The 24,418-nt window shown below is 43.3% G+C and overlaps 2 protein-coding genes across 9 annotated transcripts in view; one reads left to right on the forward strand and one right to left on the reverse strand.

Annotated features, from left to right (window-relative positions):
• The first annotated feature begins 6,049 nt into the window (after window positions 1-6,049).
• On the forward strand, window positions 6,050-17,983 carry LOC120306422 (dual specificity phosphatase 29-like). Of its 2 annotated transcripts, none has more exons than XM_039339639.1 (4): window positions 6,050-6,164; window positions 12,516-12,734; window positions 13,347-13,567; window positions 14,798-17,983. In XM_039339639.1, exons 2-4 carry the CDS (start codon window positions 12,559-12,561, stop codon window positions 15,043-15,045), a joined length of 645 nt encoding a protein of 214 aa, XP_039195573.1. In that variant the 5' UTR covers window positions 6,050-6,164; window positions 12,516-12,558; the 3' UTR covers window positions 15,046-17,983. The 2 variants fall into 2 exon arrangements, with proteins under 2 accessions (XP_039195573.1, XP_039195574.1); XM_039339640.1 differs by lacking the exon at window positions 6,050-6,164 and adding an exon at window positions 11,915-12,052.
• Window positions 17,897-24,418, reverse strand: part of KAT6B (lysine acetyltransferase 6B) — a 53,111-nt gene continuing 46,589 nt past the window's right edge. For all 7 annotated transcript variants that reach the window (XM_039339636.1, XM_039339635.1, XM_039339633.1 and 4 more), the window contains 2 exons: window positions 23,233-23,533; window positions 17,897-21,807 (listed from right to left, as the gene is read on the reverse strand). In XM_039339636.1, coding sequence (XP_039195570.1) covers window positions 19,388-21,807; window positions 23,233-23,533 — 2,721 coding nt within the window. In that variant the 3' untranslated portion in view covers window positions 17,897-19,387. The remainder of the gene's footprint in view (window positions 21,808-23,232; window positions 23,534-24,418) is intronic.

A 24,418-nucleotide genomic window follows, 5' to 3' on the forward strand; every position in this document is an offset into this window, starting at 1 on the left:
GCCATCCTTCTGGCCATCACTTAATTGTTGCGTGTCATATTTATTTTTAGATCCCTATTATCATTTCTTGAGCCACCTCAGAGCATCAGCAGCCCAGCTATATAGTTTCACAGATGCCAGCACGTGAACAAGACAGAGCCACCCATACATACAATAAGAACCCTATTTCTGTTTTTTTAGAAAACAAAAACTAAACCCAGAGCCATCATTTGCACATGGCCATCTCTGGGTCCTGCTACTACTATTTTTAGAACTCTACGGCAGTTTCAAACAGAACTTTTAGCATCAATAGAAAAGACTATTTGAAGTTCAAGGTGGAACTGTGGAGTTCTTGATGCTCTCTGAGCTTGGCTGATTCCTTGCAGATGTTTCCAGCCAGGTAACGCATCAGTGCTAGCAATTGTGGAGTTTGTTCCCTGTTTTTATAGGGAGCAAACTGCTATTCTACTATATGGGCCCTGTGTGGCAGGGCAAGCTGGTATATATAAACAGGGACCAAACCCTACACTCACTCGGTCTGATGATGTTACCTAGTTGGGTAATGGAACATAAACCATCAAGCTCAGAGAGCACCCAGCACACCACGGTACATTTAATTGCTACCATCATGGAAAATTTGCACTCATTTCTCAGTTCATCGTTTTGTACAAATACCAGGGTATATCTAGATCGAAATGACCACTCACACATTAAGGCAATCAACCGATTTCCTATAGTGTTGTTCAATGGGGCAATCCTGTGGGTGCCTCCCTTAACGACCATTGCAATTTGTGATCGTAACGCATAGGCTCCAGTACAACTGTAAATCAGGAATCACCGGGATCTCAACACAATTTAGGAATTTTTTTTTGCTCTTTGGTGGCTCTATTAGATTCTAAATTTGGCTTTTGGGAAAGGATCCCATTTCTTCATTTCTGAGGCTTGGCTGACGGCAGTCCCCGTTCTCCTCTCCGTGTTTTGGGGCCAGGCCCACCCTTTGCGTTAGCCATACAACGTGTTCCTTCCTTGATAATCGAGATTGTCTTAATGTCAAGTCTGGAACTGGGTGTGATGGTGTCTCAGCAGCCTCTCCTGAACCCAGTGCTGTGTCAGGTCCTCAGATGCCCTTTCATTAACCCTTTCCAAGTGTCCACTGTCATCAATTCCATTAATATTAATATTTTATGCTTCCTTTTGGGATTCTTCTGAGTAGGTGCAGGTGCTCCTGGTACAACCCAGATGGTTTCTACTAACTCCTAAATATGGCAGCTCAGTTATCTTTGGTTATCCTTCCTTTTTCATTAAAATGGGCAACATTATATGTGTCTTTAATTTCATGTTTAAATCCAAAATCTTGTATTTTTTTGTCTCGATCTGATAGCCCAGCATTAGTTCTAACTGGGTTTAGGTTTAATTTATTCTCTTTTTCTTTAGTTATGCATCAGCTTTGGATCCAAGAACCTTTCAGAGTGACAAATTGGGTTTCCTCCCACACCATAACTCAACCTGGGGCTTTGTGTACACTTTTTTTTATTGCTAAATGATTTTGCAGATAAGTTCCTCTGCTAAAGTGGTTCTCTCCAGAAATCATTTAGAAACCTTGCATCAAGAAGATGAGGTCCTTCTCATGCTTAATAGCTTTGCTTCTCCCTGCTTCCGTGTTTTGTTCAACGCAATGATTTATTCTTTTTTTCCCCATGTTTTCTGTCTGTTATTCAAATAATGTTCAAATTCCTTATTCGTCTTTGTTATGAGACCTTAAGCTTTTCACTTATTCATTGATGCATTTTGGTTGTTACTGAATTTGCTTTCTGTCTAAGCATAATACAGCCTGAATTTCTCAAACACTTGAGTCCTGCTGCTTGAAGGAGAGGGGGCCAGGGTGCTTTGAATCTATGAACATTATAAAATCGTTTTTCTCATTCTGTGTTTTGATTGGCATGGGACCACAAACATCTGAAAAAATAAGCCCCAGTGCCTGGCTGGCATGAATTCAAGCCTAGAAAAGAAGTGTTTCTTCTTTCTTTTCCTTTTAAACAAAAGTCATGCATCGTTCTGTTTGTATTTTGCAAGGACAAATATTCAATTGCTAAGTCCTTATCTCAATAATGGACTCCTCTCTGTGATCAAATCTCATCCCATTTTGTATTGTTGTTGTGATGTTTGCATTGTGCAATAGGTGGTCCTCGTTTACTGACAGCCACAGGCAGCAACTGTTTGCATTTACAATGGTACTAAAAATAGTTTTGCAATCAAATTTATAAACTTCATGGTCTCTGTGTGTGTGTGTGTGTGTGTGTGTCATCTCTTCAACATTACAGCCAGTCAGTCTGCCTGTCTTGTTCCTGACCCATCTCCCTCCACACACACTTCAGCAGTTTCTCCTGCTTCTCTGCAACAGTTAACGCCAGCATGATGACATATGATTTTAAGGATGGTCAATCAATCAGAATAGAGCTGGAAGGGACCTTGGAGGTCTTCTAGTCCAGCCCCCTGCTCAGGCAGGAAACTGTACACCATTCCAACAAGTGGCTGTCCAGTCTCTTCTTAAAAACCTCCAGTGATGAAACACCCACAACTTCTGAAGGCAACTTCTGTTCCACTGGTTGACTGTACTCACTGTTAGGAAGTTTCTCCTTAATTCCAGGTTGCTTCTCTCTTTGACCAGTTTCCAACCATTGTTTCTTATCCTGCCTTCAGGTGCTTTGGTGAATAGTTTGACCCCCCCCTCTTCTTTGTGGTAGCCCCTCAGATACTGGAATACTGCTATCATGTCTCCCCTATTTCTTCTTTTAAGTGATTTAAGTGATCATTCACTAGGACTCCAGGGTCCCTCTCACAGTGACTGTTTTTGAGCCAGGTTTCGCCCAATTTGTACTTGTACCTTTGGTTTTTCCTGCCTAAGTGTAAACCCTTGCTTTTCTCTACATTAAATTTCATTTTGTTGGATAGGGCCCATTGTTCAAGTCTGTCAAGATCTTTTTGGATCCTGAGTTTGTCTTCTGGGGTGTTGGCTATTCCTGCCAGCGTAGCATCATCTGCAAATTTGATGAGCTCTTCTTCTATTCCCTCATCTAAGTCATTTATGAAGATATTGAAGAGTCCTGGGCCTAAGATGAAGCCTTACGGTACCCTACTGCTCACTTCCCTCCATGTAGTACAATTAAGGATGACATGTTGAGTATGGTTTGTCAGCCAGTTACAAATCCATCTGGTGGTGATGCTGTCTATCCCACATGTTTCTAGTTTACCAAGAAGTAGGTTGTGGTCTACTTTGTCGAATGTCTGAGTATACTATGTCTACAGCATTTCACTGATCTACTAGTTTAGTCACTTTATCAAAGAAGGAAATAAGATTGGTTTGGCATGATCTGTTTTTAATAAAGCCATGTTGGCTTTTAGTTCTAACTTTATTAGTTTCTAGATGTTCACAGATCTGTTTTTTATTATTGTTTCCAGTATCTTCCCAGGTATTGGTGTTAGGCTGATTGGTCTGTAATTTCCTGGGTCTGGAGTTATTTTTTTCTTCCTTTTTTGAAGATGGGAACCACATCAGCTCTTATCCAATCCTCAGGTAATTCCCTGATATTCCAGGATTTTTTAAAGATGTGGTACAATGGTTCTGAGAGTACTCTATTACATATTATTTATATCACATATAATGCACACCTACATACCACATTGTATATTAATTAGCTTATTATTACACATTTTAGAATAAATTGCTCTCATGCCTTGGTTTCACTTATTATCAGCTGCTTAGGAAAGTGTGCAAACACTAGAAAAATAGGATGAAACTTTTTAACTGAATGAATCAGTTGTGTGAGTCTTTGGGGAGCAACTGATCCTTAGAAAAGAGAAGTGATGATGAATTTGTACATTGCTGATATCCACATCCTTCTCCTGCTATCGTACAGGATTATTTGCAAAAGTCCCTGAGACACAAATACTTTTTCCTTTGTTCTCTCAGTAAAAACTTGGCACGTTTTCAACCACTGGCAACAAAATTTAGAATGCATAAACTTGGATGCAGCCTAATAACCACCGTGCTCCCTTTAAAAAGTAATTGGAAGTCCAAAGAACAAAGAGAGAGAGAGAGAGAGAGAGAGAGAGAGAGAGAGAGAGAGAGAGAGAGAGAGAGAGAGAGAGAGAGTGTTCTGGTTGCAATAAATAGCATTCTTCAATCTGAATAATGTATTCTAGGAGCCAAGATAAATTTGGGAACATTTGGTTTAGTTCTAGAAAGACAAAAGGAGTCGATATGATTTTGACAGGAAGAGATAAACAACATCATGCACTGCATTTTAATATTCAAGATACTCGAGAAATTATTACCAACAAAACAAAAAAGGGGGAAAAAGTAAAATGTTTTCATACAAATCATCTGGAGCTTAAAAGATATCTCATAAATATGCTAAAACTGTGAAAATGGGTACATTTTATAATTCACAACAATAAATTCTTCAGAACATGCAGTTCCACTGTCTCCAGTTAAAACTGAACTCTGTGTACACTTGACACCAACAAAGATGGAAAGGAGTTCAACAAAAAATATGTTTTATCAACACTTCCAATATAATTTTAAAAGACAAGGCTGGGGGGGTGGGTGGAGTCCCCAGGCCGATGAAAACTAAAAAGCTTTGTACCCCTATACATTGTCAGTTGATTATTTCCTGCCTCCAGACACCCCGGAAGACGAATTCATTCCAAAATGGGCTGGGCTGCAAAATAAAAACTTCTTTAGATTGCTGTTTTTTCACATGTGGATTTGATTTTAATTTAAGACATTTTTATAGGGAACAGGACTAGTCCATGTTCTGGGAAAACTAGAAAAGATTCCAGTGTCTTCAAATATGATAATGGTTACTCATTTAGAGAGTTTTAAAAGGAGACTCAATAAATTCATTGAAGATGGGTTGTTGATCACTGTTAGGCACAATGGCTATTTGTTAATGCTTATCTATCTATCTATCTATCTATCTATCTATCTATCTATCTATCTATCTATCTATCTATCTATCATCTATCGTCTAGCTAGCTAGCTCTGCCTGCTCTTCCCCTACACCTTAATGCATTAAAAAAAAAAAGTGCAAATCCACCAGCTTCATCCTCTTCTCCTTTTGATGGAAAGAGGAATCCTAGTCCTTTATCCTGTTATGGATTTCTCTGTGGTTGGACCTTCAAATAAATAAATCTGAGAAATAATAACAAAAGCAAAGATGATTCCTTGTGGATCCCTTGAGACATCCAGCCCTGATTCCTAATCTCATGGCCAAGGCCTTCTGAGAACCTTCCCTCACTAGGAAGATCCAGGACTTTCCATACTTTGCACCTCTGTCTCACCACAGGACTCCATTGTTTTCTAGGCTACCTGGGTTCAGTTCAGCTTTGGACAATCACACCTGCTTTCTGTATTTAATACAGATTATATTACACAATTCATTGGACATGCTTCGTTCATTCATCTCCTTTCAGCACTGCTGTCAGCTTTCCTTGAGTGAGGCCATTAATATAGGTTGCCTTGAAATATTACATGTATTACTGGTGCTCTTTCTTTGACCCCTAGTAAAATATTACTATTATCTTTGTGTCTTAACCAATTAACAAATGATGGCTTCACTATAATCACCTCTCTTGATCATAGTTAGAGAAGAAAACACTTGCTTGCGGTGCCTCCATGACTTCTGCCCTTCTCAAACAGATGCTGCCGGATTGTTTTCTGCTGAGGAGAGAAACCCTGATGGATCTGCTTAGCCAGAAATAAATCAGGGTTAACTGACCCAACCATGGCTTTCTGTTGCTGGGAACTGCACGGTCATGACCAAGGCTGCTACCAGGAAAACCCCAAATCACGAGCTTCTGTTTCAAGAGGCTGGCTGGGCGTTGGTTCCATGCCTGGAGCCCTTTTAGGCACCGGGGGATCCTTCACGCCGTCTGTCCAGTGTCACAATCTGCTTCTGCAGCCTAATTGCTGACCGTCATGGCCAAAATGGTTTCAGGTCACATCAGGGAATAGTTTTAGTAGCAGATGTAAAGATTCTTCCCTTGGAGTGATCTCACGCAAGGTCAGTCAGCAAATCCTGCACTAAAAATAGATGCCAGTTTCAAAGTTGGTAAGATTCTCTTTGTCGTCCCTTCACACTCTGAAGATCCACGTTGTCCACCAGTCCTGGAGCAGCTTGCAGGTAAGTCAAGTCACCTCTCCTAGCAACGAGGCAGGGGGACTTCTTAAAACGATTTTAATGCAAGCTCCAGAGAGACATTGGATAATCCTTTGCAGGGAATAAAACGAGGTCATCTGACATTCCAAAATATGAACCCCGTTTCATCCTATCGTCTGCACTTTTGCAAAGTTCAGAATCAACATATTGCTGAGCAGGCCTTAAGCCGGTTTGGCATATGTGTGTGTGTGTGTGTGTGTGTGTGTGTGTGTGTGTGTGTATGATCTCTAGCTATGTTTTTCTGTTTCTTCTCCCTCCATCCTTGTTTTCTTTCTTTAAGCACTGTTTCACCTTTAACTAACTTCTTCTATAAAAGGGTTGTGCGTATCAGCCTCTCTGGCAAATCGTAAGGGAGTCAGCCTAGTGATCCCCACCGAGCCACTTTTCATATTAGCTCCTTGTGCTGACAGCCAAGCGCAAATGCAACTCAATCCCTCCTGAAGAAATAAATGTGTTGTGAAAAATAGAATAGTGGGCAGAAAGATGCTGCAAATCAAAAGGATTCGGCTGCCCTGTCTGAGAGAAGGAAAGTTTGGCCTGGGTTGGTTCGAAAACAGTTTTATCTTCCCAGAACACTAACCTTTCTAGCACCCGAGACCAGAGAAGCATTTTTAAGAAATAGAAAGGTTTACATTTATAATGTTCTCCAATAAATCAGGCAAGAATGGAGCCAGGCACAGTTTTTAGTTATCCCTTTCAACTCCTCCTCTTCCTCCCCTTTCTAATTTCTGCATGGATGTCCTGATTTTCATGAGAGATTTATGCAAGGGCCACCCCAGTCCCTGAAATAATTCGTACCAAGCTTTTCCATGTGTTGCATCATTTGATCAGAGGCACTTCCCCCCCCCCCAGTCCAAACGCAAGCTAAATTCTTTTTTTCCCAGTTCCTCATAAAGGCCAGGTCAGAAGAAACCCACGACGTTTCCTCAGAGCGGTCATCGGGAGCTGCAAAATATCCGTTTGAAATCTCTCCAGGCTTTTGAAAGGATGGCAGCTTGGCAACACATTTTGCTTTTCACATGTGGGCTCCAGAGCCGACTTGATAGGCACGCCTGGAGTTTTAAAAGCAAGGCAAACATTTTGGACATTCCCTTCTCTCTAATTGAAGGCGGAATACACTCACAAGCAGATTTTTGGAACTGGCGGATAGTTACCAGCCTCCCCTTCTTAGGACATGGACGGCCTGACTTGCCGAATTATTTAGCTCTTCTTTCCTTTCTTTTATTACATGCGGTCCCAGGTTCCAAAATGTAAAATATGGGGGGGGGGGAAACAAACAAACAAACTTGAAGGAATTAATAACGAAAGAAACTGGACAATGTTTTCAGTGGTTGCCCAGGTTAGGTTTTGCAACAGAAAGACCGTTAAAATGTCTGACAAATTTGATTATGAATGCCAAAATGCTTTGGGGTGTACAATGCACAGTTTAACAATCGCACAATAGGACACAATACTGCCCTTGCACCAGCTGGAAGTTCACACTGTCAATTTCCTTTAGGTAAAAATGCCTTCTGGTTTTGATTTTCGGGAGAGGAGAAGACTCACCTTGTCCCTGTAGCTTTCCTCTCCTGCTCTTTCTTTTTTCATCTTGCATTGGTGAAGAAGCAGTGAGGAGCCTGTGAAGCTGGTTCTCTCCAAAATTATCTCATCCAGAGGAACATCTCCTGAAGTCCTTCAAACTCGGCCTTTTTATGACTCATGGACTTCAACTCCCAGAATTCCTCAGCCAGCCACACCACGTGAGGAATTCTGGGAACTGAAGTCCATGAGTCATAAAAGGGCCAAGTTTGAAGACCCCTGTCCTAAACCAATGTTTCTCAACCTTGGCAGCTTTAAGATGGGTGGAGTGCAGGTCACAGAATCTCTCAACCAGCATGGCTGGCTGGGGGGATTCTGGGAGTTGAAGTCCACCCATCTTTAGTCATTAGTCTGGCTTTTGTAATGGTCACTATTCTTTGATATGGAGAAGCAAGAGGCTTCTCCTAGACTCCGGAGAAGGCTAATTGGGCAAAGAGAATTATCCGAGAAGAAAATGGGTAACAGAGCAGATATTCTGATGATGCCCTGGGATGAAAAGGGATCATCTCTAGAGCTTTAGCTGTCCCTGCAAGTCTGATCAACCATCAGCAAAGAAAACTCAGCCGATGTCGCTGTTCTCCTCTTCCTTCCATCAAAGGAAACTGGAGAATGGGTAGATGACCAGAGCTATGTTTTCTATGAGATACGAGGCTTGCTCGTGTTTTCCCTCCCGTGTCAAAGACATGACGGAAGTGGACAGTTCCTTTCCAACACTCCCATCCCCAATTTATTTCCTTCAATCCAGCCACAGGAAAGGATCGGGAGAGCCAAGATGGTGGTCACATCCAGGTGATCAAAAGCTCCGCCCCTTTATTCTATGCAAGGGGTGGAGCTTTGACCTTATTCTCATAGAAACCATTTTGATCTCCACAGATGCCTTGACTGCCAAAGGAAAGAAGTTGTGTCAGTGCTAATTATACTTTCATTCCTGGTACAAAGACTAATTTAGGGAGGAGAAGACCGCTGAAGGGAACAGCTCATCCTCCGTTAGTACAACAAATAATAGCTGAAGTGTTTGTTGCAATTAAGGTAACGATAGATTGTAATTGCTTATTATGTTCTGGGCATAAAACATCGCATTGTGCAAAGCTGTTGGGGAGCTGCTGAATTATTTCCAGCTTCCAGCCTTCCTTGTCTCTTTCACATAGATGTTACCATCAGCAGATCTGCCCATAATGGCTTTAAGCAATAATTAAAGGGGGGAGGTAGTCCTCTCATTTCTCCTTAAAAATGCATTACATTTTTTAAACAAGGAAGGAAATGTTCATGAAAATCACAGCAGATTTCACGGCAAGATTGGGACGGAAATCAATCAATCGGAATAGCAAGATAGCAAATAGAGCTTTAATTCCCAAAAGTTAGGAGAACTTATCCAAAGGCGCATGTTTGAGGATGTGTTGATTCTTTGTGAAACACAGGCTTTCTTTGTCATGAGTTGCCCTTCTCTGCTTCATCTGGTGGCTCAGCTGCTGGGCTAGAAACTAAGAGATGGTGACATAGGGACATAGGAGACAGCCAGCTGGAGATAGCAAGTTCTAGTCCCACCTTAGGCGTGAAAGCCAGCTGGGCGATTTTGGACCAATCACCAGGAGACGGTGAGTTCTAGTCCCGCCTTAGGCATGAAGGGCTACACAAATGGGCCATTCTCTCTCTCTCTCCCTCTCTCTCTCTCTCTCTCTCTCCCTCTCTCTCTCTCTCTCTCAGGCCAACCTACCTCACAGGATTGTTGTCATCGGGAAAAAAGAGGAAGAGGAAGGAATATTAGTTGTTCACCACTTTGAGTTATTTATAAAAAATGAGGCAGGTAAAAAAAATCTAAAAAAACTATTGTTGTGGGAAAAATAGGAGGTGAGAACATTAGGTACGCATGCCCCCCCCCCCAGATCACCCCAATGAAAGGCAGGGAATAAGGAAGCTTGCAAAATAAAATAAAATAAAATAAAATAAAATAAAATAAAATAAACAATAGTTTGAGAACATTATTCTATGCAATATCTCTTGCAGTGAAAAGGAATTAATTTTCAGTCCCTGCTTTTCTTTAATATTTTACGATACTTCATCCTTCAGCAGATGTCTCTTGTTAGCTTCCTGGTTCTAATATATTTAAATGTAAACACTGGTTTTGATTTTCAATGGTCTTCTAGTCTGTCATTTAATTTATGACTCTGCAACTTAACTATACTGAGTTGGGTTTTCTTTACACCGGAATGCGGTCTAAAAGACAGTCTGTAATAGTTTGAAATAAATAGGTTTCCTGATTGAATTTGATCCTTTGGGCTCCGACTTTCAGCTTTTAAGCTGATCTTCCTATTTTGAAAAAAACAAACCCAAGCCTTGTCTGAAAAGAAATAGGACCATATTGAAGTTGCTGAAAAATTTTCATCCATTTACGACTTGGATCAAAAACTGTTCAAATCATTGTCTCTTGTTGAATGGTAAGAATATGTTACACTAAAATGTAATTATTTATTCCAACAAGACGTTTAATCTTTTGGCCATCCTGTTAATTTAGGTTGAATTATCCAGTTGAGGATAGCTGGAGTAACTAACCCATTCGTTCATTTTCTTTTCTCTTTTGGCTTGCTCTTTCATTTTAGGACCTGTTAAGTGTTTGAAGGAGAATATATTTTCCCAGATCAGAGTTTGGATTTGGCTCACTATAAAGATTCTATGATTACATTGCTTTTTTAAAAAACAAATGTTTGCATTCCATGCCCCTTGGCATATGTAGCTGTGATACTATAATACAACCCACACTGCCATTTCAACAGATTTTAAATCTAGACATAAATATCTTTAGCCATTCATGTATAAACCTAGCAGGGATGTATTATTATCTGTAAATTACTCTCGTGTATTACACTATATCCTTTTTAAAAAGTTTTCAAAATGTGTCATTTGTGTTCTTTCACTGCTGGGTGTTTCTTCTCTGCCATTTAGTTCTTCCTCTTTTTATTAATGTCTGTCCTTCCCAAACATTTACAGGGAGGAGCATCTTTTAAAAATCAACTTTATCCTACTTTCTGCAATTTACCATATTTTATTGGAGGATAGATTATTTATCGCTGCTCAGGTGTTTTTATTCTTTTTCTACAGTTCATCTGTAAAACTTTCCCGTCCCCCTTGGAAAGAACAGAAGTATAAAAATGAAATAACACTAGTAAATAGCTATAATAATTATTATTTATGGTCTGGATTTATTCCTCCTTTCTGCCAAGGTGTGCCTAACAATTAGTAACTAACAGCAGTTTGAAAGGTTTTAAATCATCCTCCCTCTTGTATTAAGTCAGCTTGAACAGGATAGTATAATAGGGTATAACTTCTGTTAAGTCTTCACTGTTTATCTAAAATTTGTTATTGCTATTACAATTATTATTATTGCAAGCCTCAACTTACAACAGTTTGTTTAGTGACTGTTCAAAGTTACAGCAGCATTGAAAAGTGTGACTTGTGACTGTTTTCCACACTTACGACAGTTGCAGCCTCCCCCGTGGCCGTGATCAGACAAAAACCAAGGGTTTTTGTATGTGTCTGTCTCTGTGTGTGTGTCTCTCTCTCTATGTGTATAGTACTCTTTTTTTTTTAAATACGGTTTCATCCCTACAGCCACCATAGCATTTGACTCCCTTCTGTCTCCCCGCACGGCTGGGTCTAACTGGCAAAGGGGGGCAGTTTCTGGACTGCAGGCCGTCCCTGCGGAGCGGCCCTTGACCGGCCCCCTTGAAAGGAGCAGAGGCACTCCAGAAGCAGCTCTGCTCCCTCCCTCCCCTAAAACCCAGCCTGTGTCAAGGGCTCTCCTCCAGATCCCCACGTCTGCCATCGGGCTTTGAACGGATGGCTTTTGAGTCCGGCTGTTAAAAGCATCCGGAGAGCCTCGGAGCCCTTGACTTTGCCCCGGAAACCCTGCCCGTTCCTGCCTGAGAGTTGGGGAGAGTCAGCCAAACTTCTGGTCCAGAGAAATTTAGGAGGCAGTTTCTCCTCTTCGCCACCACAGTCTGTCAAGCTTCTCAGAGGGGACTGGTGCGCCCGGGCCACTACATGCCGGACTGTTCTTGCGTATTGCCTTGCACTGTACATTGTTGAGGGCATTCAGAGCCCCTTTGCCAGTTGAACTGTCTGTGGAGGGAGATTCTATGGAGCAACTTCCAGGTTGACTCTTCTGGCAGAACTAAGCAGGCAGGTTTGGTCTTGCCAGGCAAGGAGAACCAAGGTGGCCTTTCAAAGGTTGAGGGAGCTCCTTCTTTCTTGGCAGTAAAACCCATCTTGGCTCAAAGGTGAATCTTCAAGGGATTTCAGCGGGACAGAAAGAGCTGCCACATTAATAAAGAACACCTGCCTATGCCAGGTCCTTGGGAAGAGGTCAGTAGAGGGATAGAAATGTCAAATCCAGTCTAAACATCTGGGTGACTCTGTGCCCAACCGTGGCAATAGTAATAAATTATGAAACAGGTATGGTCCCCGACTCTCAACAACCCTGGGTGGCTCGTAACAAACAAATTACAACCAAATCAATAAAAGGTAAAAGATCGCTAGCACGATGAAGCAGAGGCCTCTGTCTCCTTCCCCAAAGGCCTGGGTGAAAGCTCAACTTTTTCCCCATTAAAAGAACTTCTTTTCTCTGGTTGCCGAGAATTTCTTTCCCAACAGCTAAGGTAATAGAGGGGCTGACCCATCCAGACGATCGAGGTGCCTGTATATTTCCCACCCATCTCACCTTTTGCTTGTTGCTTGTTCCAGGAGCCGGGCTTTCTACGGGCCAGCCTGGGACCCTCGAGGCCAAATGTCTTCACCTGCTGTGAAATCTGGAAAAATAAGTGCTTACGCAGCAGTTAAAGTTGACCCCGAGAGCGACTATTGTACGCCGGGAGCCTTTGATCTGGAGCGGCTCTTCTGGAAAGGAAGCCCCGAATACACGCATGTCAACGAAGTCTGGCCCAGCCTCTACATAGGAGACGAGTGAGTGGTCCCCAAAAGCCTCTTGGGCGCAGAGGGATTTCCATGCTTGCCCCTCCAGGTGGTCCTCGACTTACTTAAAATTTATTTTGGTAAATGAGACAATTGTTAAAGGAACTTTGCTCCATTTTACGACCTTTCTTGCCCCAGCTGTTAAGCACATTGCTGCAGTTGTTAAATTAGTAACGCGGTTGTTAAGTGAATCTGGCTTCCCCATGGGCTTTGCTTGTCAGAAGGTCGCAAAAGGGGATCGCTTGATCCCACGGACACTGCAACTGTCATCAAATGTGAATCAGTTGTCAAGTGTCTGAATTGGGATAAGGAGACCATCGGGATGCTGCAACGGTTTTAAGTGGGAAAAACAGTCCCGACAAACTTTTTCCCGTGCCGTTGTAACTTCGAACAAATAAGTCGGGGACTATCTGTACATCCAGAGCAGGGACGTTTGCTAGGAAGGGGTGTAAAAACCCAGATGGCAACTGTGCCTGTGGGGATCAGAGCCTTGACGACCTCTGAACAGGTCACACGTAGGGAAAAAAAAAAGATGGATATCATTGTGGCCGCCATTTTGGTATGTTGTCGCCCCCCCCAAAAGCCTTTTCTGCTTTGACGCAGGAAAACAGCGCTTGATCGGTACAGTCTTGAGAAAGCCGGCTTCACCCATGTCCTCAATGCAGCCCACGGACGGTGGAACGTGGACACGGGGCCCAGCTACTACAAGGACATGGCCATTCAGTACCACGGAGTGGAGGCAGACGACCTGCCCACCTTCAATCTGAGCCAGTTCTTCTACTCTGCGGCCGAGTTCATCCACCAAGCCCTCCAGGATGAGACCAGTAAGCCCACATATGCTTGCAAGCGACCGATGCGTATGTTCCTTCTGCACTGGTAGTTTCTTACACCTTGGGTTGAGGAGTCCTTAGGGGGAATATGATTCGCACCAGATTCTTGGAAAGCTACAACCACACAGCCCCTCCCCATCTGGGGCTCAGTTTAAAAGATCGATTCAGATATAAATTAGGATAAGAATACTCGAGAGTTCCTACGCCCAAGACTCTGGAAAGCTCTTTAACATCCTGAGAGCTAAAGACCAAGGCTTTCCGTGGCAACACTCTCCCACATAAAAACCTCTAGAAAATTAATTTTTTTAAAAAACTGCCCACTGTAGACATCTTCTGGGTGAAGAATCTATAACAGGCACAAGAATCTTGCGTTGGGTTGTACCCCTCATTTTCACCTACGTTCCACCTTCCAAGCATAGAGTAGAACCCGGGGTTTCTGGAGGGGGTCCTACTTGCATCTTTGTATGTGAAGCTACAGTATTACTATTAGGAGGATAAGCCACACGTGGACCTGTTTATTCCTTCTTAAAAATAAAGTCCCCTTGATTCCTAGGTGACCTTTAGGTGATGGTCAATAAAATATTTGCTATTGTTCTATTTGATTTTTATGATTAGAAAAATTACTTAAAAGACAATTATCATTGTCTTTTAAATTTAACAGTACAAGACAAAATTGAAGCGTATTCCTAATTTGTCACAAAACAGACCTTCAGTGCTAAGATTTGGAAGGTATTTTTTCTATTCTCTCTCTCTCTCTCTCTCACACACACACACACACACACACACACACTCTTTCTCTCTCTTCCTAAGCATGAGCTATATCTAGACCAGGGTTAGGCAACCTCGGCTCTTTTATGACTCATGGACTTCCAACTCCCAGAATTGCTGAGTCAGCTATGCTGAAGTCCATGAGTCATAAAAGAGCCAAGGTTGCCGAACCCTGGTCTACACTATCATTTACACCACTGAAACGTGGCTTGACCCTATCCCCATTGTTTCACTGATTGCAAGAGCACTTGTTCTCATGAATCTTAAAGTCCGTGAGGAGCACTGTACTGGATTCTTTAAAAGATGATCACCACCGGATCCTAAGAGATTCAAGATCCTTGCAGCTGCTGAGGCCACCTGTGTCCTGCCCAAGAGCCTGTCAGCACAAAGTCAAAGTCTCTGATGCTGTATCTCAGGGGTTTCTCTCTCCCTCTCTCTGTTTCTTGATGTTTGCAGATAAGATTCTGGTTCATTGCGCCATGGGGCGCAGCCGCTCGGCAGCCTTGGTCTTAGCCTACCTGATGATTTACCAGCACATGACTGTGGTTGATGCCATCAGCCAGGTGCTCAAGCACAGGTGCATCCTCCCAAACCGCGGGTTCCTGAAACAGCTCCGAGAACTGGACATAAAGCTGGCCTTGGAAAGGAGAAATGGCGCCCGCAGGCTCAGCACTAGCCAAGAGAAGGCCAACCCAAAGATTTAACATACCCTGTTTCTTTGAAAATAAGTAGTACAAAATAATCAAGGACTGTGAAAGAATTAGGTAAAGAGAGTCGTTTTTACCCACCAAGGAAGGAACGAGGTGGGAGCGGAGAGGGGGGTGTATAATTGGTAGCCCTTCAAAAATGTCTCAAGTTAGTTTCAGCTTGACCATATGCAGAGAAGGAAGGATGGAGGGACCTTGGAGAAGATGAGGAAGCCAGCTCTTCTATAGGCAAGGAGAAGGGAAAGCGGCAAGCAAATCTGACGAGGATACTGTATTAAACCAGTTGGGGTACCACAGTGTGCAGAAAGAGAATATATACACTGTGTAGCTCTGGGTCAAACTGTGAAGTCCTGGGGACTTTCTGGCTTTGCAGATGTTTTATTACCCAACTAGGGTGCCAAAAGAAGAGCAATCTGCTCAGAGAGCCAGTAGCATGTAAAACAGATCACCATCATCATCCTCATTGCTCTTATCAACGGTCGTCATTGCCATCATCCTCATCTTAAATCACTCCACTGTGGGATGAAATCCTTTGGGTCATTAACTATCCACTGCATCGGAGCAGCATGTTAAAATTATAATCCATAAACATCAATGAAGAGATCTTCATTTTGTAGTGGATTGATTTAAGATCATTTATCACTGTCAACACTCTTCATTATTTTCTTCTGGAGGATGTTGATTTGTGCTTCACTGGGTTTTCTTTTGTGTTTAAAGAACAACCAGTGAGGCACAAGGCATCCCCTCCAGAAGCAAATTAGCAGGTCCAGCTTAGGTTGTCCACACGTACTTTTGTGGGAGTTTTTTAGAGACAGCAGTTAAAACACTTGCTGGGCTTCTCCTGGGAAGTTCCTGGCATAGATGGTGGTTAAGCACTCACATTTATTCCCACCAAGTTCCTGGTCAGAATTATTTTATATACTTTATCACCCAGCTCCACATTGGACTCTACTTAACCTTCCCTCAATAACATGTGGAAATATCTTGGATTTGCGTATTTTAACATGATATTCAGCAGGCAGTGACTACAAAACTCAGAACCGTTTAATCAGCGGCAGACACTGTTTCTGGGGATATGGGGAAAGACTTCAAATTCTTAAATGCTACAAGCATGACCGGTTTTCAACACTGAACATTTTTTCTTGTTCAGATTTAATTTTAGTTATTTATTTTCAGTAGATCATAATGTCTTCCAGACATCATTTCTGGACATCTAAAGCCACATCAGATGAACCTAGAAGCGAGGTATTGTGATATCTGCATGCTGGCGCTTTACCCCAAACTTTGTCGTTGTCCAAAACGACAATATGGAGAGCATTGCAGTTAAACAGTGAGCAAATTGTTAATGCAGGCCTTCACAAATATTGACTAAAAAGAAACTAAAAACGCAGCTAAATATTAATCTATTAATTTATCATCTGTTTATGGATAATTCTATTTCGGCAATCATTTATTATACTAAGGTTGTGTGAAAATTCCTTAATAGGCTTTTCAGTCCGATTATCCTAATTTGAGTAGATGTCCCCCACAAAACTATGCTAGTCAACCCGAATGACTCTGTGCCTTTATTGTGACCAACGATCTATGCACAATAAGATACAAAGGCTGTATTTATATGGAAGCCTTCCTACAAAATTTTCAGTTTAATGAAACACAGTGCACAACTTTGTGCTGAATCCATGTTTTCAAAATGAAGAACATCAGGCAAGTTTTTATTCTAGTGATCAGATTACTCAGCAGTCTTATATATACATTCACCTACATCCCACTACCTATAAACTATGTTCACTTATTCCTCCTGTCTGTGGGAATCGGGTGGTTTAAGTCCCAGACTGAAAAAGTAATCAATCCTTCACGAAATTGAAGAGCTTGATAGATTCAGCTATGCTTGGTTGCTAGAGGTTGACCAGGGGTCAATCTTCAAGTATTTGAAGGGATGTCAAACAGATATTTATCCCATTTAGCAAGATGTGGGGAAGCAGACCATGGTTAAATGTTAGGAAGAGCAGCCCAGCAACAATGGAACAAATTATCATGGTGGTTTATGGGATTTCACGTAAAGGTTGAACAACTATTTGCTTAAAATGCACCCAAAGAGAGACCGATTCACTGATCTAATGCCTCCTTGCAATAAAGGTGTGCATGATGCAAAAACATGAAATATCAAAATACAACGAAATAGGTACCAAGGCCACTGAATACAGTTACCAGGAATTAACCTCAACTCAAGGCATCTTGACCTTTTAAACCTATTCTCCCTTCTTTAAAAAAATCTAACACATTATCCTCTTAGACTGCTAGAATAGCCATTATTTTATCCGGATTAGGCTGTATTTTTTCACTTTTGCTAACTCAACTGATCTCAGACATCCTTCATTAACTCTTTACCCTCCCTTGCAACATCGGAGCATTAGACACCTCCACATCTGTCTCTCCTTTCTCTCACCCAAGCTCCCCCAACATTGGAGCCTCACCCAATCACCCCTAAAGCCATCTTTACAACCCATTGTCGACCAATCTCGACAGTCTTTGGGGGAGAGGTGGGAAATTCAACCCACTCTTTCCCCTCCCCAGCAATCTAGCCTGGAGATGGGAATGTTTTTAAGCACCACGTCATTCGGGTAGAAGGTGGGGAATGAAAAGTAAGGTGGCTTCTCTCTGAGTTGGCCTGCCTTTATCTCTGATTCAGCAAGGGAAAGATAAACATCTCAGCCAAGGTTATCACGCAGCCTCCGGAGAGAGGTTGCTGGATTTCCAAGATTTCGAGCCAGGTCTTGTGATCTAGAACAAATGGCGGGAAGCTCCATCGTTTCTTTCCAATTGCACCAGTTATCTCGAGACAGTAGGCTAAAGTGGCTCATAATTTATTTTTATGTTAAAATGTACAGCTTGTTTTTGTTTTATTTAAGTGACTAAAAAGTTGACATAAATACAAGAAGTTTCACCGTGTCTATTTTTTAAAACATGGATCGAGCCATTTTTGGCCCGATACTGTCACTCTGTACAGGTACAAAGGCTACCAAAGAAAGGGGTGGGGGGTGGGTGGGGGGGAAGGGAGCCGTATAAACAGGTCACAAATACCATTTGCTTTTTTTTTTACATGCGTTCTTTAAACTTCATTTGTTCTATTCACACGCTACTGCCCTATTTACTTTTCTTAAAAAATAACTCCGATATTTTATAAAGATAGAAAAATCTACAGATGGAATGAAAATGTAAAGTTCAGAGGCATTTCCGTAAAATAGCAACTTTACACCAAATTCACAATTTTATAAAAAAAAAATCCTGCAAATTCACTTGCATATGAAAATGTTTCAAAAACTTGATTAAACACAGATATGCTTCTTTGAAACAATAAGTGTTTGTATCTTAAAAAAAAAACCCTATGTAACAGTAAGCTGCCTTTTTCCCCCTTCTTAATCAAAAATGATCTATTATCTGAACAAAAAAAGGAGAATTGTCTTTTAATGAAATATTTGCCATTCAAAGGTGCATTCCACCGTGATAGTCTCCTGGATCAGCTCCAAGAAAAATTTATCAGATTTGTGCAACCACACAGAGGAATTTCCCAATGAACTGCACTCGGAAACTGATCAAATCAAAATTGGAATCATTTTCAATGCTTTTTTTCTTTCTTTTAAAATCTAATTAGCAAAAATATATATGTATGTATGCATGTAAGTGTGTATATTAGGGAAAACCTAATCAAGGCAAAAGACCCACCAATTAAGGAAATGGCTTACTGTTAAGCACAACACTCGTACAGTACTACAAAACGCACTGTCACTAACAAAGACAGCAGCATGCGAAAAGCGTCCACTCGAGGAATAAAATGACCCATGGATGCAATGCGAAAAGGCATTTACACGGTGGAGACGAGGGAGGGGTGAGGGGGGCTCCTTGAACGGGGGGGGGGAGGAGGGAGGGGAGAAGCTGCCAGCACAAGATCGGATGCCCTCCAGAAGAGCTGGGGGGGGGGGGGGGCAAAGAGGAACAGGCACATCCAAGAATGGCAGTGAACCCTCGGCTGAATTTGCATGTTCGCAACACAAGTTTTCTCGCACCACAGAAGTTCAATTGTGTTTAAAAAAAACCTGCCAATTTCAAACAAAGCAAAACTGCAAAGGAAATAAAAATAAAAGGACGTTATGTAAGGCTTTCTTCTGCATACACGTTTCTCATGGTGCTACAAACCAGAGTGTTTGCATTTACACCAATTGCTGGTTTTGAATCACACGCTCCCAAACAGCCGGCATTTCGGCAGGCCCCTCCCCTCGCGGGCTGGCTTGGCTGGGGGGCAAGGGGGGAGCACCTCCCCTGCATTTTGGGACCCGGGCTCCTATCTCCGCATGTACGAGCTGTTCAGAGACTGCTTGGGGTTTATGTAGCCGTGATGGGCCGGAGGGGAATACATCATGTTGCTGTGGGGGTTGCTCTGCATGGACTGCTGGGCGTAAGTCTGGGAGCCCATCATCCCCATCTGCACCTGCATGGGGTACTGGGCGGTTTGATTCATGTAACCGGGACTGGCGTGGTAGCCTCCGTTCATCATCGGCTGAGACATGCCATAGCCATTCACAGCGTTCAGCGTGTTCATGTTCATATTCACGGAGTTGACATTGTAAGCCGGAGCCGGCATAAGGTTCATGTTCATGTTCATGCCACGCTGCATGGTTAAGGTGCGGGGCGGCCCTTGCATGGCCACGGACTGCGAGGTGCGCCCGTAAAGTTGTGGCTGATGGGCAGCGGCGGCTGGTGGCGGCGGCAGAGAGGACGACTTAGTTCTAACGGACACATGGCCCTTGCCGGCCATCTGCGTTTGTAGTCTTTGGGTGTGGGACAAGCCAACGTTAGAGGAAGCCAGGTTACGCTGCAGAAGGGGAGGGGGCAGGTTCATGGGAGGCGGGGTGAGGTTGGGGGGCGGGGTCATGGTGGCCTGCACTTGGCCTCCTCCAGGAACCGGGTGGGGGGGCTGAGCGAGCTGCACCAGCCCTGGGCTGCTGAGCGCGGGGGAGAGGGAGGCCCCGTTTGCATAGGAGGCGACGCCAGCCGAATGGCTGTAAGGCAACGAAGGGTCCATCAGGGTGTTGGTCAGCTGCTGCAGCTTAGCCAGGCTGAAGGTGGTGGAGGGCTGCGGGTAATGTCCTGCCCCAAACTCCCCCTGGCCCACCCGCTCGTACAAGCCAACGTTGGCACTGCCGGCCTCAGAGAGGTCACTCAGCTGCAGAGGCGGGCTGAAGTTGGTGGCCAGGCTGCACTGGGGGAGCTGCTGGCTGCCGCTGGAGGGCCTCTCGACCCCACAGGCCTGGGGGGATTTGACGCTGCAGGGAGGGGGCGAGTGGATGCCGGCGTTGGGCATTAGACTGCAGCTGCTGCTCACGCCCGGCCTCGGCTGCGTCACGGCGCAGCTGCTCTGGGTCAGGCTGCTCGAAGGGAGAGCGCTGTATGGGCAGCTGTTCTGCGGCGCATTGTTCCCGCAGAGGTTACTGCCCAGGGTGGAGTCGTAGCTGCTCGGGTTCTCGTAGTTCTCCGTCGTGCTCTCAATGCTGCCCAGGTCGCTAAACCCGCTGTCGACAACCTGCTGGGAGTGGTCCGACACGGACGGGACGTCCATCATGGGGCTGGTTTCCATATTCTGCATGGAGGACACTGAGACGCCGCCCTGATCGGAACCCATTTGAGCGAAAGTGTTTTCCAGCGCCGGGACGTTTGGGCTGCTGGCAGAACAAACCGACTGGCTGGGCTGGGAAAGGACGGAGGAAACGGGGCTGCTGTGCTCCGGCTGCTGACAGTCCTCCAAGGCAGCGGCCTGCGGACTCTGGCCAGGTTTGGTGTAACTCTGCAGGCTCCGGCAGGCCTCCTGGGTCTCCGCACAGTCCTGGAAGAGGTCCTCCTGCTCCGCTGATTCCTGGGTTAGAGACTTGACCGCCTGGATGGTCTCAGGGTCTATTTCCAGCGTTTCTGAATCCGTCTCCTTGAATACACCGTTGAGTTCGTTGCTGCTGTTTTCCCCGGAGTGTCCCGTGCTTTCCTCTCTTGGGTCAGGCCCGGGTTCCAGGATAGCAGGAAGCTCTTTAAGGTCACTGCTACCCTTGGGTGAAAGGCCAGCTTTACAGTCCATCAAGTCCATTTCGTCTGGCCTGCAGCTCAGTTCCTCGGGCTCTAAAAAAGGCTCTCGGTTCTCAAGAACTTCTTCAAAAGCTTCGCCTGAGGCAGACCCCTCGGTTTCCCTTCCCTTTGGACCCGGGTGGCCCTCGGTTTCATCCTCAGCACCCGGTTCCTCCTCACGATGAGACCGCTCCTTCCCCTCAAGTTCTTCCGCAGGCTCCTCTTTCTCCAGGGTCTCCTCCTCTCGCCGGTCCTTCTTCACACCTTCCATTTCCACGTTGCTTTTATCCACCTCATCTGCCTTTTGTGTCCGGGGAAGCTCTGGATACTCAGGCACCGGATCTCTCCCTTCACCCTCGTTTGAGGAAACGGGTTCGGAGTTTCCCCCTTTTTCTGGCAGGGAGGAAGCTGGGCCTGGGCTGCTTCCAGCCCCCTCTTCGGCCCCCTCTGCCTTCCCCTGACGGTCGGGCTCCATCGGGGTCTCAGGTGGGGTGTACAAATTCAATTTAAACCCTGGTTTTCTCTCTTTGTTTTGCCTCCGCCTGGACGAAGACTGCTTTACGCTTTTAGGCCAACCCTGCTTATGCATGGCAGGCTCAGGATTGTCTTCCGCGCTTTCTTTAAGGACATCCGCATCCTCTTCGGCCGTAACTGTGAGGAATAGGGGGAAATAAGCCAAGTTAGTCGAATTCAAAATTATTACAACTAGATTATATATATTCTTGTTCTAACGTATTCTCATCGCAGTTAAATAATTGCTTAAACCAAACAGAAGAAGCACAAAGGCCTGGAGGGTGGGGTAAAAGAAGCCAAGATGGAGGTTACTAGGGCACAACTGAAATGCCATGTGGACTTTTGACCAGACCATCATCACCCGCTGCACCTTGACCATTTTTGACCCAGGGACCCCTGAGGTAAAAGAACCTTGTTTTCAATTTCTTATGCAGAGAAATAGAATTTCACCGCAATTTTCTTGCATTTTAGCAAGCTGGAGGGACGTGCACTGGAATGGCCGGTCCCTGCCCTGAGATGTGCATTCCGGGTGTTTTGATCTGAGCGCAGAATGAAATGGGGTCCTTTTGATTCTGCACCCAGGGAGAGGAGGAGGGACAGGCCAAGGACCTGGTGGAAGAGTGCTGGAAAGACTGGGGAAAGCTGGGAACAACTGCTGGGAAGAAGAGGGGATAACCCTCACTATTACTGCCGTTCTCTCTGTGTGTCCAGATTTTGTTTTATCCAAACTCCAGAAGGTCAAAGCATTCCAGATTTCTATTCTGTTGATCCATGACCAAACTGCTTGCAAAGGCAGCAAAGTATTATAAGCTGAGGTGCTGAATAAAACTCCGCCTTATTTACTAAATATATTGTTCAGGAGAAAAAGCATAAGAATATTACTATAGAAAACTTTTAAGATAAACATTTACTTTTATAAGACACCCAAACATTGCAGAATGAGAATTATTTTCCCAGGCTAAAAAGCTATAGGAAAATAACCATTATTATTCCCTAGTTTATCTGCTTTTCTTAAAAATGTGTTGCACCTAAATCATACACCAAAGTAATAAGCTAACAGGCTCTACAGGACTGACTGAAAAGGAACCCTGAGTCCTAAAGAATAAGCCTCAAGCAAATTTGAACACAACGTATAAATTAATGTTTTATGACAGTCCAAGACCAGATCATAAAAGCTAAGTAGCCAAATACAACTGGAGGATACTATAAAACCTCATTAATTAAGTAAATCACCTACTACTGTTTGAACACGTCATTTACTAATACCAAAGGCAGTGCAATTAAACACTGTCTTATCTATTAGATTATCTAACTGTTACGCATCCACATTTCTAAAAATATAATTACAAAGAATTTCTTCCTACAGTTGAGAAACTGCCAAGACCAAACATGGTGGGACTGTGTTTGTTTGGATGATAACGTTTGCATAAAAAAAATAAAAATAAAAGTGCTTTGATAATGAGAGAGGCACATGTTTGGAGAAACAACCTATCCCTCCTCAAAGTTTGTTTCCCAAAATTCACATTGAACAGAACTGAGCAGAAAACCGCCTTTGGATCTCACCTCTGCATGGATTCTCATTCCGGTTACATTGATCATCTTGCCCCTGCTCCTCCTCTTCCTGTTCCTGTTCCTCCTCTTCCCCAGACAGGTGTTGGGACGCGGCTGCACCCCCAGTCTTCCCTCTGTCACGTTCTCCCTCCGTTTCACAGGTTGGCTCCAGCTGCATCAGGCTCTGCTCTTCTTCCGAATAATTAAAAGGTTCCTTTAAAACTTCGGTGGTTTCAGAAATGGTCTCCGTTGTAACGCTACTATTAATCTTTCGGCGTTTACGACCCCTTTTCTTTTTCAATAGGAAAGGTCTCTAAAAATAATGCGAAATATGTTAAAGTTGGGTGGAAGAAGGAACATTTCTTGTTGGCAAAATCTGAACTACCTAGGCTGTAAATTCACTCTTCTTTTGAATTTGAAGTAATTGCTTTAAACTAGAGAGAAATGTTTTGCATCTGAAATGGGCCATCTTAATCATATGGGAAACATTCCCAACTCAAAGCAAGTTACAACTACTATAAATCAAACAAATGTTTTCAACCAAGAAAGAGGCATTCCAAATTTGAGACAGTTGGTTTATATAACCTTTCCAGAAATTACTAAGTGACTCTGGGTGGTGTGCAGTGGTGTATAATGTCAATTGTATTAAGAATATATATTAAATTATTTAATATATATTAATTATATAGATAATATATAATAATGTCCCCATTCTGCATCTCCATAAACATCTCTGAATGTGTATTCTTTTGAGAGCAAGCGTCAGAATTTCATTTTTTAACATGTGCCAGTGTGTTCACAGAAAAAAGTGACAATAAAGGCTATCTTATCTTATTTCTATCGCAGAGTTCATTTAATTATTACAAGATGATGGTTTTGAGGATAACGATAAAACTGTTTTTTTTTTAAAAAAAAATGTAGAAAAAAAAAGGATTACCTCCAACAATTTTCACCTGGTCTCAGACAAAGATTTCAGAAGTGTTAATCTGGTCTAACTGATTAACAATCAAAGCACAACTAAAAATTAAAAAGGAATCATCATGTTTGGCAATAGTAGATAGTAGAGATAGTAGAATTTAAAAATATTGAATACATTTATACTTTAATACATCAAGAAAATATTCAAAGAGGGAGAAGAAAAAGGGAAATAATGTCTTTGTAACAAGAATAATCCTGCAATGCAGGAGATCCTCCAGGA

This window comes from Crotalus tigris, unplaced genomic scaffold (assembly GCF_016545835.1).
Source record: "Crotalus tigris isolate CLP2741 ecotype Arizona unplaced genomic scaffold, ASM1654583v1 scf7180000017736.1026742, whole genome shotgun sequence".
NCBI lineage: Eukaryota > Metazoa > Chordata > Lepidosauria > Squamata > Viperidae > Crotalus > Crotalus tigris.

Bases quoted from the DNA above. Each gene is read 5' to 3' on its own strand.
- LOC120306422 (XM_039339639.1), top strand. From the start codon at position 12,559: ATGTCTTCACCTGCTGTGAAATCTGGAAAAATAAGTGCTTACGCAGCA. The intron at 12,735-13,346 runs GTGAGTGGTCCC...GCTTTGACGCAG, and splicing joins AGCCTCTACATAGGAGACGA to GAAAACAGCGCTTGATCGGT. The intron at 13,568-14,797 runs GTAAGCCCACAT...TGATGTTTGCAG, and splicing joins AGCCCTCCAGGATGAGACCA to ATAAGATTCTGGTTCATTGC.